Here is a 15,234-nt window from a genome sequence, read left to right as displayed (position 1 = left end):
TACAATTACAAGCGTTTCAATCCAACTCCATGTTTCATCAGTGATGTTGCCCTCAAACTCCCAACCTCATTGTCCTGACTCCTTGCTGGATGCTGATCTCATTGGAAGCAGTTATAATGAATAAAATACAGCCCCTCTACATCCACCAATGGATGATGGCCTCCTCCAAGCCGTGTTGGTCAATGGGTGTTTTTTTTGTTTAACCACACTTCAAGCTGGTCAGGGTGGGTTTGTAAAGGCAAGGGCAGGACTTTTGGTGTCACGTGTTAGGTGTGGCTAGGAATCTAACATCCCCGGGTTCATAGAGGGCAGCGCGCTAACTATTGTACCACAATACACGGTTATCGCCACAAGCGGATACAACTGGAGGGTTTAGTAATATTCCACCGAATTATTAAATTATTTTGTCGTGATTGCTTTTAAAGTCTTACTTTAATGTACCTAGTATAAGTTTATCACACTGTCAATGGCAAGGTTATGTTCGTAGTAAACCAGAGGTGGGAAACGGAAGGCCACAATTTTTTTACTTATAGTGTTGGGAAGAGGGAATTGGAATAAAATATGCACATGTTAAGAGTGGCTGGGGCTCATTTGTATGTTTTTTAAGGCTGGAGTAATATGACAATTACATTGGATTGGTTTCAACAAAATGCTATTCTAATTGGTTAAAACATTTTATATATGTAATTGCAATGTAAGCATTAATACATAACAATACACCCTCCTTATTTGACTTGGGGCATACACATGTTTACAGGCATGCATGTACAAAAGGAAGAAAAAAGTCCCTTAACTACGATGTATGTACACGTCTTGAATTATGTTAGTAAATTGTGTTATAGCGCGATGCTTCTCTTCCGTCTGTATGGAGAGTCACCTGTACAGAAAAAAAGTAAGCAAATGGTAAACAACAAATGTTTAACACAAACTTTCACGACCAACATCCATAAAGTTTTTTTGGGTTAGATCGCGTAAATATGAAATGTATCGTTAAACCTGCCACCACCCGACGGCCAGACAGTAAGGTTTGTTACGTAAACAATTCTGGCTATCGCCTGATGAAGCTGGTTGTACTGACCAGCGAAAAGTTGTACTCAAATTGTAAATGTGGGTTTACTTTCCAACACACCGGTGTGCTGATCTCGTAACGATTAGGCATGTTATGTTTACGTGACACACTTTACTGATTGGCTGTGTCAGGTGGTGGCGTGTTTAACGACATTTACGCGATAAAACCCACAAAACCTCCATTGTGGATAACACAGATTAATTCGGGTGAAAAGGAGGGTTTGCAAGATCCCAAAGTTCAACTCGCACTGCTGTTGATGAATATTTTCTTTCAAGGATGTGCAAGTCATCTCAATAAATAATCACCTCTGTCTCCTTTGGGTCCTGCAGGTCCCTCTTGACCAGTTGCCCCTAGACAAGAAATTGAAGGCTTTGAAAAAAAACCTTACGTCCCAAATACATTTTTTCAACCAAAAAAGATTTGTTTTGCCTCAAAACGGGGCAAAATTGGTCCAAATTTCACTTGTATTAACATGCTGCGATGAACGTCGATCTCGATATCCCAATAGGGAAAGAGACAAAAACTTTACTTTACGTGGTATGCACAACACATTAATTTCATTTCATGAGAACTTCGGCGAGCCCATTGTCGGTTAAAACATCCAACGGTAAGGCCAGAGATTCACTTATTGACCAGTGAGAGTGCTCTAAGTGCACATAAGCGTTGCTGGTTCACGTACCGGGAACTCCTGCTGCACCTGGAATGCCCGGCTCCCCTGCATGGACAAGAGGCCATCTTAGTCACACACTCTCAGAAAACCTTAAAGGGCACTGTAAACATTTAAAACTTCACATTCCACTCTGGAAGTGGCGGCGGCGCATGGATGGACACGAGAAGCCGGGCCGCCGTACCTTTCTGTCCCTTCATGCCAAAACCGCCGTCTTCTGAGCCCTCGCCAGGTTGTCCAGGTGGCCCAGGAGGCCCAGGTGGCCCCACAAACCTCGCAAAGGCTGGATTTTTGTTGGGGGGCGGGCGGGGGGTGGGGGATCGTTAGAATGTTTTAATATACAACTTTGGCTGTGCACATATTTTAATGAAGTATTATGAAGTGTCAACCTAAGCATATACAGATAAATACTTTCGATGAGATTGATGCTTTGCAAATGTTGATACCCCACCCCCCTCCCCCGTTTTCTATTTCACCCACCTCCGATAGGGAGGGTGGAACCAGGTACACCTGGAGACCCTGCAAGGCCAGGGAGCCCTGGAGCACCCAGTGGTCCTGGAGGCCCTCCTGAAGAAATATAACCAAATTCATATTCTTTGGGTCTTTCGGTAAAGTCACGTAGATAGGTTCAAAGAAAATAACAAAAAACTAGGACGTTTCGATCGCAACACGAGCGTTCGTCATCAGGACTTTACCGAAAAACCCAAAGAATATGAAACCAAGTGTTGTTACAACACTTGGTCATCATGATCATCAGCCATGGTCAATCCACTGCTGGATAAAGGCTTCACCCTTGGCCGTCACAGTCTCTCGTGAGTCCTGCGTCGTTTCAATCCACGCAGCACCCACACACGAGCGGATTTCATCGCTCCGTATCTGCAGCGGGGCAACTTCTCCGGAGTGTTTCCTATCTTTGGCTGTCGCACTGTCGTTCGTGCCGATCGTAGGCCATCACCCCTTCTCGCTATGACGTGTCCTGCCCAAACCCACTTTGCTTACCAATCAAAAATATATCTGGCTAATCAATGTTCCTAATTGTATTGCGCAACATAATTCCAAGCATACATCTCTTCACGCATCTTTGTGCACTTTTCAGTTTGTTCCAGTTTATTTGTGAATAGACGTTGATTATCCATGGCATAGCAGGTAGTGTGACAGGTAATGAAGGTAAAGGGGTAGCCCTGCAATTGCTTGGTCTTCCACGTCGACAAAACGTGTTGGAAGAGGTGGCCATACCCACACTTTACCCCACCACACGTGACCTGCCCATCGATTAACTGTGGTGAACCAATTTACATTGCAGGCTGGACAGAGGCGGAGTGGGGAAGAGGTGAGGGGTTGATTTAAAAAAAAAAACTTTCATTGCTTCAACTGCCACGCCAAAGTATGGAATTGAACCGGCGTGCCAACCATTACACCACGGCGGCTCCACGTGACAGGTAACATGCAATGAAATCGAATTTATAATCTGCTTTGTTCTTGCGCGGGTTGATAGTCTTAACGACTCGAGATCAGGCGTACGCATACTGAGTGGAGAGTGCGTGTGTTGACACACACACACATACCTGCTGGTCCCGGTGCGCCAGGAGGTCCTGGTGGCCCAGGAATTCCCACAACACCACCACCACGCCCTGGTCCATTCTCTGCGCGAGACAAAACGTTTCGCGACATCGGCACACTGCAAAGAAATACATGCCCGAATATCGGATGTAACTCTCCCTCCGAAAATCACCGCTTCGTTTACACCGCATCCCTCACTCAACCCACTCATCGACTCTAGATAAGGGGCCACGACCAACCAACCGACTGATGCATCTCTGCAGTCTCGTTCCATCCGTCTATAACTCCATTCCCCCCATACTTGCATACGAAGCATTCGGTCTTCATCCACAATCAAAGAGCGTCTATAACCGCACACCGGTTTCCGTGGAGATCAACCAGTTGAGCCCGAGCTGGGCCACCGCACCTCCAGGTCGTACTCGAATTTAATCGCCCGTTTACAGAATCATGTGTGTTATGAAGAGTCTGTTATTGTCCAAAATTGACGGTGATCGTATTATTAGGGATGAACTCCATCTCGTTTCTCTAAAACTGCTTTTTGTGTATAGTTTGTTGTCCTTCCCTCACACTTCGGATTAGCACGGTCGGCTATGTACAATGTGATAGAAGTTCAACATACATAAGATGTAGAGGTTGTGCACTCAAAAGTGGGATTGGTGGCAGAAAGTAGGAGGACTTAAAAGAGAAAAAGATAGGCCGACAAGGAGCGATCGCCATGACGAGAGTGAGGAACGAGTGGAAGAAGTTTGCCCGTCTCATCGTCAGCCGCAACTGCCAAAAGGGAAGTGTAAGAGGGAGAGGAATCTTTGATCTGAGCTTTTAATTCTACTCTGCAGGCTTTCGTTGTTGTATAGCTCTTACATTGGGAATTCCATTCAATTCCCGAAGAAGCTCCCACAGCACGTGGAACAAAACGTTGGGCCATCACGCCGAACATGATGCGGTCAAACCTCGAAAACAAATCCCAGAGCTATGCCAAATTTTTAATCGTTACAATTTTCCACCGCGTGCATTTGACACACAGGCAAAACAGCAGTCGCTGACTCACGAGCACCAGGCCGCCCTGGGATTCCTGGAGCTCCGGGCACGCCGGGATCTCCGCCTTCGCCTGGAAGATGAAATCGACAAAAAAATGTGTGAGCTCGCCTTCGAAGGTCATAAAGACACACTTTCAAAAAGGATAATTAAAAAAAAAACTCCCATAGGTGCCGGCGATCTGCAGAATCTTGTGGAATTATGGCGGGATGGTAGATCTTTGAGTGGCGGGAGCCTTGCCTTTCTCGCCCGGTGTTCCAGGGCTCCCAGGTGGGCCCATAGGGCCGGGTTCGCCAGGTTGGCCAGTAGCGCCGTATTCCCCGGGTGGGCCGGGATCTCCTGGGTAGCCTGGCTGACCAGGAGACCCAGGTGGGCCTGGCTCTGTGGGGTTGAATAAAAGAGAAAACCAGAAAAGAGAATGAAAATTACTGCGTGCACTGTATTCTCCAGATTATAAGAAGCACTCTTTCCCCCTGTAATTTAAAGCAAATGTTGGGGGCGTGTCTTATAACCTGGAGAATACATTGCCTTCCAGAAGACGTGCTTTCATCTAGTTTATCAGAATATTTTTTGTAACAATATGGTTCTCAATATAAATACATCACCGCACAGAGGAAAGAAGACCATCACCAGAAGACGGCTCTCCATCGTACAGTGTTCTCTCAATTATAAAGCACAAAATTACCGCAAAGTGTATGGTGCATTTTACTTTCTGGAGCACCTTATAATGTCAAGAACGTGGTGAGTATTAAAATATTGAGTGTTCAGGAAGCAAAAGGTGATGTTCTCACCTCGGCTTGGTTCTCCTGGCTGGCCTGGATATCCAGTGTCGCCTGAAATCATAAAAAACCCAGCAACAGTTGTGAGCAACGGCAATTCTTCATCAATTGCGGTGATGTAGAGCATCTCAGAATGCTCCGATGGCTCGTCAGCCGAGGTGCTGTGACTGCTGGACGTATATGGGATAAGTGCAATGCAAATACAAAACGATTCGCTCACCAATATCTCCTTTTTGCCCAGGTGGACCCAATGGCCCATCCAGTCCTGAAGAATTAAGAGACAATTTAGGCTTGTGGTTTAATTTCCTACACTCCCCCCCACTCCCCCCCCACTCCCACATAATTTTTGCAAACTGTGGACTTATTGTGTCGTGAATTAGTTTCAGCCGGACAACGGAGAGATTAACATATTCTGTTTATACAAGCATATCAGCGTTGTGTGGACCGTCACGAAGAAGAGGCATGTAACGATCTATCCCCTTCACGGTTTGCTGAATCATTATGACCTGAGGATAGGATTCAATTCCACGTGGGACTCATCTACACACGTACTCACTAGTCCCTGCGTTGCATAGCGTCTGAAATAAGAGAGAATTGGGCTACAAGGTTGCCAAACTGTTCCAAGCCGGCTAGCAGAGTCTCTATGTCTACCCAGTTTGTTTTTTGTTCCACGTGACCGAAGATGATACTGACAACGGCATCGCGACTTTCGCGTGTGACTGTGGCTGCAAAGAGTAAATTGCACGAGCGGCAGTCTTTCTGCTGCAGCCGCCACAGTTGGTGCAAGACGGTGCCGACTCGTGTCCTCATCAGGTCAGGCCACGTGGCGAATCGCGGCGGTGATGTCTCCGTGCCAACCTGCCCACCTGGTGGTCCAGCAAAGCCTGGGTTTCCGGGTGGACCGGGCTCTCCTGGTTGCCCTTGACCCACGTTACCTGTGCACACAATCGCACGACTCGCACTTTACACGACCCCCAGCGACAGCGAGCACGCCAAGGGAATGCGCGACAAAATCCTTTTTTTATTCTGTCAAAGTTGCCTAGCACAGGGCTAGAGGTTCAAAAATTCCAAGCAGCCAGCAACAGACGGCACGACTAAAAGAGACAATGGCTGAGAGTGTAAATGCGTCAAGCAGCAGGAGGGTAGAAGCGGAAAGAGAAGTGTTGGGACCTGCAGTGCTCTGGCAGAGCACAGTGGCGAGGAGATGAATCAGTCAGTCTGATGCACGGGGTCCCCACGTCAGCCATACAAAGAAGAAGAAGAAGACCGAGTCCTCAACATAGGTGGAGGAATCAACGATTGAAGTTCACGGGAACAGTAGCCACTGTAGTCGTAGTAGTCGTGTTAGAAGAATAAAAGGAAGATGATCGATTGCAAGTGAGCGAGTTACTGCAGTGAATTAGTGAGCGGTTGGTTCATCAATAAAAAAAATCTGTAGGCTGCTTGAGCAGAATGGCTGTTACGACCATGCCGTCATTGTTGTTATAGTTTTTGTAGCCATTTATGGCGGGGGGGGGGAATTCTTTAGGTTAGCTTCGCTTACATCGCGGCAAGAGCTCCTGTATTGTAAAAAAAAAATCATCTTTCAAATGAACTTTGAATGTCTCAAATGCTCGTCAATGATTTCAGCTGAAGGCATTCCAAAGGCTTGTAAATGTCATACCTAGGTAACTCGATGCCAAAGTGACTATTGATGCTGGGAATCTCAAACAGCATCTGGTCCTGAGACCGAAGAGGACTGGGCAGGCCGAACCCTGTAGTAAATATTTCACAAAGGTAGGCAGGGGTGACCCCGTGGCAAACCAGGAATGCTAACACCAACAACTTTAATTGAACTCGGTGTCGCTCGCCCAAAAACGTAACGCCACCTTCTAACACCGACGCAGCTACGAATTGCGACAAAGCCCTCATGATGGACCGGACTGTGTGTTACACCTTCACCGTGGTGCTTTGCTTCATACGTCGACAAACATGCAAAATGCGGGCACAATTTTGAAAGTGCATGCCCAGTTTGTATGTGTGTATGTGTGTATGTTGAACTTCTTTCGCACCGTACGTAGCCAACTGTGCTCATCGGAGGTTAGAGGTCCACGGCATGACAGCAGTTTAGTCACAGTGCCTTTAGGAATCGTTGTGAGTGTGAGCAAGAAGGTATTTTATGATTTTCATATTTTGTTGATATTCTAGTGTTGCCACGAACAAACTCGTAGGAACGATAGTGACGCCCGGCGCTGCTGTGGGAGATGCGGGACTGACCAGGATTGCCGACTGAACCTGGGAGACCGGGCAGCCCCTGCTCCCCAGGTTTCCCGTCATTTCCTGGAGGCCCCATAGGTCCTGGTGGTCCAGTGACATAGTCGCCTAACGGGCAGGAGAACACTCTTGTTGTAATTAACTCGCGATTATTATCATCATCATCATCAGCCACGAGCAGTCCACTGTTGAAGGCCTTCCCATATCACAATCAACACGAGCTCTATTCATAGCTCCATCTCTGCTCTGGATTGTCCTATCGAGCAGTCTCGCGTGCGCGATTGGACTCCGTGCGTCTTTAGCTAAGGGAATTAATCGGTAAACAAATGCATGCTGACGAGGCTGATCTCGCGTAACCCAAATTGCGTGAGTTTTTTCTTTAAATGTTAAAATTCGCTGATGAGTCAGCATGAGAGTGGTTCAAGCTTACCCTTCGGTCCAGGTGGTCCTGTCAATCCGGGAGGGCCAATTGAGCCCGCACCTGAAGATGATAGAAGGTACATGTCGGGTTTTTATGAACGCGGTCAACCCTTCATTCACCAGGGTAACCGGGACCAAAAGACAAGGTTGGTCCCCATGCAGTTTGCATTTTACCCAGGATAGCCCGGGATAGTCCAGATTTAACAAAACACAGATAATGCAAAAAAAACAAGCATTGTTCACCTACGTGCAACGGGGGTGAAGATGTAGGATGCGTCGTCTGTGTTTATCGCTTCTTAAAAGTGATCGGTTTACTCGCCCGAGTGTACGCCGTCCCCCGTGGGAATGTTCGCAAACAATGACCCCTCGACAAAGCGACGAGCAGCTGATAATAGAAGCGACCGCGCGTAAATGTTTCTTATGATATAAGCGCGGGTTCATCCTCACCCCCAGACAATCTGCCCGCAGGATAATGGAGAGTTAACTGCACAAAGTGTTGTGCTGTTTGGTATCTTAGGCCTACGCGAGAATGATTTCAAGAGTGATTTTATTTTATTGCGAAGCAGCGCAACAAAATCAAGTGTCACCTGGAGGACCTGGGGGGCCCGGAGGCCCTGGTGATCCGCGTGGCCCCTGAACATCTGATCCTGCAACACAGCGAAGCGTCACACAACGTTCCTCCGAAGTGGCTGAAAGAATTATGGAAGTAACGACTCATTCCCTATGCAGAACAATTAACTGGTTGGTGGTTACAGATCATACACTCGTGTGGTATGAATCTGTACGGTGTACAGGGTGGTCCAGATGTCTTGTTACCCCCATTTAATTGTCTAAAACTTCATATTTTTAAGTAAGGTTTATGTAAAACAGAAATTAATATACAATAGAAAAAAAAGTTAATGGTCAATTAATTGGGGATCACAAGACATCCGGACCACGCTCTACGATGGTAAAACCATACACACGAATCGAAACTAAATTATTCTCACGCGCACGATTCGAAGCGTCAATCATGAGCGCAATCATAATTTTTCTCTCCGCGTGTCCCCAACCCCTCCGCCCCCCACCAATGTTACACCGACAGTGTCGTCGGCATGACGGCACTAGACGAATACTCCCACGATGAACTTGAGCAGCGCATCGCCCCCCCCCCCATGTGTGTGTGTGTCAGAGACCGGTTTGCACAGCGAGAATGTCACACGGCGGAGGACTTTCCCACCGTCACATCCCTCCTGCAAACAGCGGCTGCAACTGCATCATCCGTGCAATGCGTGCACCACGCCAAGGGTGGAGCAACGCCTCGCGGCGACCAAACAAGATGACTCGCAGTGCACGGGAGGAGAGCGGTCAAATGTTTTGAATGCAGTGCACGACAGGTGTCACCTGAGCCCGATAACCCATCTCTGCCTTTAGGCCCAGGAGGCCCGGGGGGTCCGGGAAGTCCCGGGGGTCCCGGGATGCCTTGCACCTCTGTGGGATCGAGGAACATCTTCATTGGCTGCACATAAGCGGGTGAAAATGTTTCTGTGCGTGGCTGTAACGTTATATATGCCTTTAAGTTTGAACGAGTGAAAGAAGTGAAACTCCTCTGATCACCGATAAAAAAAAAACTCCTCTCCACCGTGAAGGAGAGGACGTTTAAGAGGCACCACTCCTCCAATCTATGAAAACGTGGCAGATTTTCGGAGTTATATATTTAGATGTGTATATATTTGTATAAATACAGTCGATGTATATGCTGTATATTATACTGCATACACATGTGTATATACTCATCTTTGCCCCCACCCCAAACGAACAATATCGCTAAAGTTTGCTATTTTATCACGAACGGGAGGAGTTTTTAGCCGACCAACTCCTCTCGTCCGTGTAAAACCACAAATTTTAGGAATTATGCCCCCCGCAGAATAGAGGAATTCTCGCGAACCGTGGGGGCGCCACAAATTTTAGGCATTCGCAGATAAGAGGAGTGCGGATTTGTGGAGTTTCACTGTCATTTTCACGACAAATTTCTGGATTAAATCATAATCATGATGGACAGTAAGAAACGTTTTAGAACTCATGTCCAAAAGCAAGAGGGCGCAACGTTTCCGCGAGCAGAGCACGTGATGAACCAACACACCCAACGGGTTCAGTGATCGAGTCGGACCACGTGCTCCGATAGTAATGACCCTATGCACCCTCTTGCAAGGTGATCAGAAGGTTTCGAGAAAGGGCTAGGCCACCACATCAACTCTTAGCCACATTGCCGCCTATGTAGCTGCCTTGAGTTTCTGATCCCACAAAGCCGGTTACGGACGTCGGACAGTATGCCGACTGCGCAGTGCAAGTCGTAGGCATGCGAGGGCGACTTCAATCTTCACCATCGGTCGCTCTGGCTCGTCCAGGCGGGCCCCTGTCCCCTGGCTCTCCCTGGTCTCCCTTGGGTCCTCGGTCTCCTCTCTCTCCCTTCTCTCCTGCAGGGATGCAGTTCAAGTCAGGTCAAAGCAGAGAGCGAAGCTATTTGGGGTCGACTGCATAGGAGCGTACGAGTGTGTGTACTTTGCAAATCCAGCGAGGTTGATTGCGGAAGTTCCTTCCTACCTGGGATGCCTGCACTTCCTGAAGGTCCCAAAATGCCTGTGGGGGAAAGGAAAAGAGAAACACTGAAATACGAAACTCATTCACCTCTCATCGGATCGACAGCACTTGTTCCAACAAACACGTTCATTGGAAAGACAGGCACCCAGACGTAAAACTGAACGCCATATTCAGGTGCGTGTAAGTGACAAGATTTTAACAATATATACGCAATATCAACAGCGGATATAGAAACATATGAAGGCATAACGACGACGGCACCTGGTACTCCCTGAACTCCGGGTTGGCCAGGGGGGCCAGGGGCACCAGGGGGGCCGGGGACAGCAAAGCTCTGCGAGCCGTCTGCACAAAAAAGGGTTATGTCAGCCATCACCACGGATGAATGAATAAATGAATTATTTAATGAATTGTTGAAGGAATTAGTGAATGAAGTGATGAATGCATGAACGAATTGACGAACTAATTAATTAATCGACGAATGAATGGATGAATGGATTGATGAATGAATGCAGAATCACGGTGGCTTTGTTTTACTCTCATGGTTTTCAAAACCCATTAAATCTCGAGCTCTGCCGGTTTTAAAAACCACCCAGGATTGTGCCCGGCCGTGCCAGAGCTTGGGAGCTTGGTAGGTTGGAGCCTGGACAGTTGTTTGGATGTGTGACCACCATTGACACAACAGTTTGTTGCTGCAGGCTGCTGCGGAATAACATTGCTGGCAGCAGAGGGCAGTGCAATAAAATTTACTGTTAAACTGTACTTCTATGCTCTAGTGTGTATGCTCCCCACCTTCAACATGCACTGATAAGCACAGTGAAGAAAGGTTAAGTAACCACCCACAATCCGCATGGCATAAGGAGGCCCCTCATCCAGCAGTGGAATGACAAAAGGGCTGCACGTGCTAATGCAGCCGTAACTTGAAACACTGTGCAATAACATTAGCCGACTACAGAGATAACAACACATTTCATGGTATAACAAAAAAACTGTCAGTTATAAATTGTGAAAACTACGTACCGAAATTCAAAATCTTTCCAGGATTGCCAGTTTCTCCTGTGACACAGAGCACAAATGAGATGGAAGTTAAAAATATATATAATTCTCCTCCTGCCGGGCATCGGCATTGACGTTTTGTTTATTAGCTGCTGGTTTGTGTTGTGTTCACCTTTAGAGCCTGCTTCTCCAGGGATTCCTGGTTTCCCTGGCTCTCCAGGAGTACCTGCAAAGGTATTGAGTGGAAAGGAATGGAGGTAATGAGCCACCATGAAAGTGTGTATGATAATAATAATAATGTAACAAATTAAAAGGATTTATTTTCAATGTCAAAACAGTACCTGCTTGCCCGGGTGGTCCTTGTGGGCCTGAAGAGAAACATAGGGTAACGATTTAGAACTGCCAGTTGTGGAAATTGATGAAATCATGGCTGTTTCAGACACGTTTGTTTCAAAGATTCCCTCTTTGGCCTCCAATATATCGAATGAAATTAATGCTTTACGAAGGCACGTTACATGTTACAAGTCACGAGCGAGAGTAAAACTACAGTATGTAGCGTTGTCGTACAAGATCCAATATCTCAAACAGGGCAACGAGCACGGGTTGTCGGAACTCCTTACCTTGAGCGCCTTGATCTCCCTGGTTTCCTTGAGGTCCCCTCGGCCCAGGAAGTCCAACAAGCCCTGGCTCGCCTACATAATAGGCACACATGTCATGATTGCCTTTGAGATAGAGTTTCGACTGCAAGTTGAAATTATATACACACACTCATGACCGCAGTATCGTGCATTTGGGCAAGCTCTAACTTGGCGAATTAGGGACGAATGTGACATCTAAAATATTTTGCTCTGAGAGACAGGCCATCATCCTGATTTCCACAGATGGCGAGGCACCAACGGCGTCATACCTCTGGATCCTGGCCGCCCCTCAGCACCACCGTCACCTACACAAACGCAGTCAATACAAGCACATTCATAATGTTAGCAATTTTTTAAAAGAAAAGCTAAAAAGTGTAATCATTATAGAGTCTATTCTTATGGAAACGTTTTAAAAAACAAACTTAAAATATTTCCACGGTGAACCCAGTGATGCGAATTTCTATTCAGCGTCATGAATAATATTCGTGACAAGTCATTTCAGAACCAGGTTTAAATGCACCCCCGTTCGCTAACCCGCAATTACCACCTTGGTGAAGTGGGGTTAAGCAACCCCCGTGACGAAACCATTGCTGGGAAGCATTTAGCCAGCATTGGATTCAGAAATGGCTGCGTGTTATTACACCAGCACATGGGCAAAATAGGAAGGCAAAGATGACATTGCTTACATAAAAAGCCTACGTATTAAAATTACATTGCTTGTTTACAACAACGAATTACATGATCTAACCTGGTCCTTATTACAATGCTGCCTTGTTTGCTTAAGGACCTCTGGTATGTGCCCGAGGATAATTGGTCGTGTCTGTGTCCGTGTTGGTCATTGTTTACATGTTTTTGCACGATATGGGGTAACCTTTGTTTAAGACCCAAGGTGTTGGCCCTGCCATGTAAGGCTGCCTTGCTGCACAGCTCGTACCATGATCACTCTGTCTGTTACGGTTTCTCTATTGTTCTCTACGCGTAGCTTTGGTAGTCCCTTTATGCTGGGAATGTTGATGTGCTCTGTGTTGGACTGTGCGTGTGAGTGTTTGGGGAGCGGTGGCGCAGCGGTTAGTGCGCTCCGCTGCGGACCTAGCAACCTGAGTCGTGATGACTATCCGAACCGGTCCTGGGCCTCCTCTAGGTCGACTCAGCCTTAAATGAGTACTTGGTGTGGTGTAAATCACCACTGGGGAGACAAAGGCGGCGGGCGTGGTGTTGGTCACCTTGCCCGCTGTGTGCCGTGCCGGCATTCATAGGTGCTCGCTAACAGGATTTGCCCTAACAGTCTGTTTAAGGCTATATGGGGGATCTTTGTCTTGTGTGTAGATATCACGTCCTGAATTTAATCTATTCTGTAAAATTGCCAGGTGTGTAACAATGCTTTGTTCATCGACTACAATTGACTCGATTGCTTGTGATATGTGCTTGTGATACAAGTATTGATTATCTTCAACGTATGTGGATATACTGTACAGTAAAAGACACCCAAATGTTAGACACAATGGAGCGACCGAAACCCTACAAATGTACCTACGAAATGATACAAACGAAACGGTGAAATCGATATGAAAATGTATCGATTCCTCAATGGAGACGCGACCTCCCAAGTGTGACATCTCTGTTCAATCGCTGCAGAGGTGTGGATCATTGCACGCCTGAGTTGGTGCCAGCGCGTCTCCTCGATCAGTTTGCATCGTTTTTTCAACGGTTTTACCTAAACTTGACTCCCGTGTGTCGTGGTCAAATCTTGGAATTAAAATTTAGTCTACTTCCCGTTGTCCAATCAATTCCACATGTTTCACACGTACTCAGATCCGGTGACAATGCATGCCTGTATCAAAATCGGCATCAATTAATCAATGAATTGGCTCCTTTAAAGCAATTCACATTTTGTATGGACGCCTCATTATTAATATACATTTGTGTGGGTCAAAAACTCAGCGGTGCCTAAACTCTCGGTTCGCCTCGCCCAAGAAGCAGGCGCCACGCGTCGTCTCAGGCGCGTCCGCTCCGTGTCAACGAGTTACGGGCAACCTCACTCAACACAAACAAAAGTTGTACATTGAAGATTCATTCATAAAAATGTACCAATTTATTCAAGTAAAAGCGTTGATGTGGGAGCAGGCGCCGCATCATTGACGTACTTCTCGGCCGTGAGTTAAACGAATATTGTGAATAAAACCGTTGTTTTTAAAAATATAAACTTTTTTTTAAGGAGTGTATTTGTTCTTTTGCGTCACGCACCTGCCACCCCCTTGACTCCGGGCTCCCCAGGGGTCCCGGCAGGACCTCGAGCACCCACTTCGCCTGCAGCACGGCAGCGCATGCCGATGATTACGATGACGACGGCGTCGTCGTTGTTTTGTGTGTGTGTGTTTTGTTTTTACAGCGGAACGCAACAATTGAGGCTCGCTTGGCAACCATTCATAAAAAAAACAAGTATTTGTTCGCGACTAAAATTTCATCACAAAGTTACTGGGAGAAGGGGCGGGGTGGTGTGCTGAGTGCTGTCGTAAACGGACAACAGACTGGGCCATTATGTTCCACAAACTACATTCTGAATCGCCCGTAAATTACTATAATAATATTAATGTTTGCATGGCTACTTAGATCTTCATCTCTAAAGAGCCCCCACCTGGTTTCAAGTTCAAAGGAGGTTGTAAAGTTTAAATATTTGGGAATATTAATGATTTATATGTGTGTGTACATTTTTTTTTCCCCAGTCACCATCAGGTCATGAGATATAGTCCATCCAGAACTGTCACAGAGCATCATCACCCTCCGTGTTAGAGAACGGCCCGCAGAAGGTGATACCACAGAACTACTGCTAATATACCTTCAAGTGACCTCTTAACCTCACGAGAGGTGGATGCGTTACTTCCATGATGTCGCATGGCAGCCGATCGACGTGTTTAAGCCTCAAAGCTGGAAATCAGGCCAATTAAATTAAAACCAAAAATTTTATAGGCACTTATTTTAGTTTATTAGGCTGATACCATCAACTAATTCCGCAGTTTAATTACGAATGGCTTATCAAATTTGAACCATGAGCAGTGCTGGCTTTGAGCCACCCAACAACCTTTACGACCAGAACTATTTTCAAATGTCAAAGAGATCGGAGTGCTTCGTGGTATTATTAGCGTAAACCATTGTTCCACAGATGACTCCAAATGATGCACATCTAAATTATAAAACTAAAATATTGATCCCTTCTATGGCAAGTTGGATCCATATCTCAAA

At 46.5% G+C, this 15,234-nt stretch overlaps 1 protein-coding gene across 3 annotated transcripts in view; it reads right to left on the bottom strand.

The window, feature by feature from the left end:
* Nucleotides 1–33: 33 nt before the first annotated feature.
* The window catches only part of LOC144935070 (uncharacterized), a 37,584-nt gene continuing 22,383 nt past the window's right edge, over nt 34–15,234 (bottom strand). Inside the window, exons 22-45 of one of the 3 annotated variants that reach the window (XM_078861413.1) lie at nt 14,239–14,301; nt 12,264–12,299; nt 11,977–12,048; nt 11,698–11,724; nt 11,529–11,582; nt 11,381–11,416; nt 10,625–10,705; nt 10,367–10,402; nt 10,147–10,239; nt 9,167–9,253; nt 8,371–8,430; nt 7,794–7,844; nt 7,367–7,471; nt 5,977–6,045; nt 5,331–5,375; nt 5,123–5,164; nt 4,572–4,712; nt 4,345–4,404; nt 3,302–3,379; nt 2,217–2,303; nt 1,921–2,019; nt 1,749–1,784; nt 1,375–1,419; nt 34–877 (exon numbers count right to left, since the gene is read on the bottom strand). In XM_078861413.1, the coding sequence (XP_078717539.1) occupies nt 837–877; nt 1,375–1,419; nt 1,749–1,784; nt 1,921–2,019; nt 2,217–2,303; nt 3,302–3,379; nt 4,345–4,404; nt 4,572–4,712; nt 5,123–5,164; nt 5,331–5,375; nt 5,977–6,045; nt 7,367–7,471; nt 7,794–7,844; nt 8,371–8,430; nt 9,167–9,253; nt 10,147–10,239; nt 10,367–10,402; nt 10,625–10,705; nt 11,381–11,416; nt 11,529–11,582; nt 11,698–11,724; nt 11,977–12,048; nt 12,264–12,299; nt 14,239–14,301 (1,544 nt within the window). In that variant the 3' untranslated portion in view covers nt 34–836. Of the gene's footprint in view, nt 878–1,374; nt 1,420–1,748; nt 1,785–1,920; nt 2,020–2,216; nt 2,304–3,301; nt 3,380–4,344; nt 4,405–4,571; nt 4,713–5,122; nt 5,165–5,330; nt 5,376–5,975; nt 6,046–6,280; nt 6,329–7,366; nt 7,472–7,793; nt 7,845–8,370; nt 8,431–9,166; nt 9,254–10,146; nt 10,240–10,366; nt 10,403–10,624; nt 10,706–11,380; nt 11,417–11,528; nt 11,583–11,697; nt 11,725–11,976; nt 12,049–12,263; nt 12,300–14,238; nt 14,302–15,234 lie in introns of those variants that run through there. The other 2 variants (XM_078861414.1, XM_078861417.1) reach the window with 2 other exon arrangements.

Source organism: Lampetra fluviatilis, chromosome 12 (assembly GCF_964198595.1).
Source record: "Lampetra fluviatilis chromosome 12, kcLamFluv1.1, whole genome shotgun sequence".
Taxonomy (NCBI): domain Eukaryota; kingdom Metazoa; phylum Chordata; class Hyperoartia; order Petromyzontiformes; family Petromyzontidae; genus Lampetra; species Lampetra fluviatilis.
Note: the sequence above shows the minus strand (reverse complement) of the source record. Positions and strands in the feature narration are given on the sequence as shown.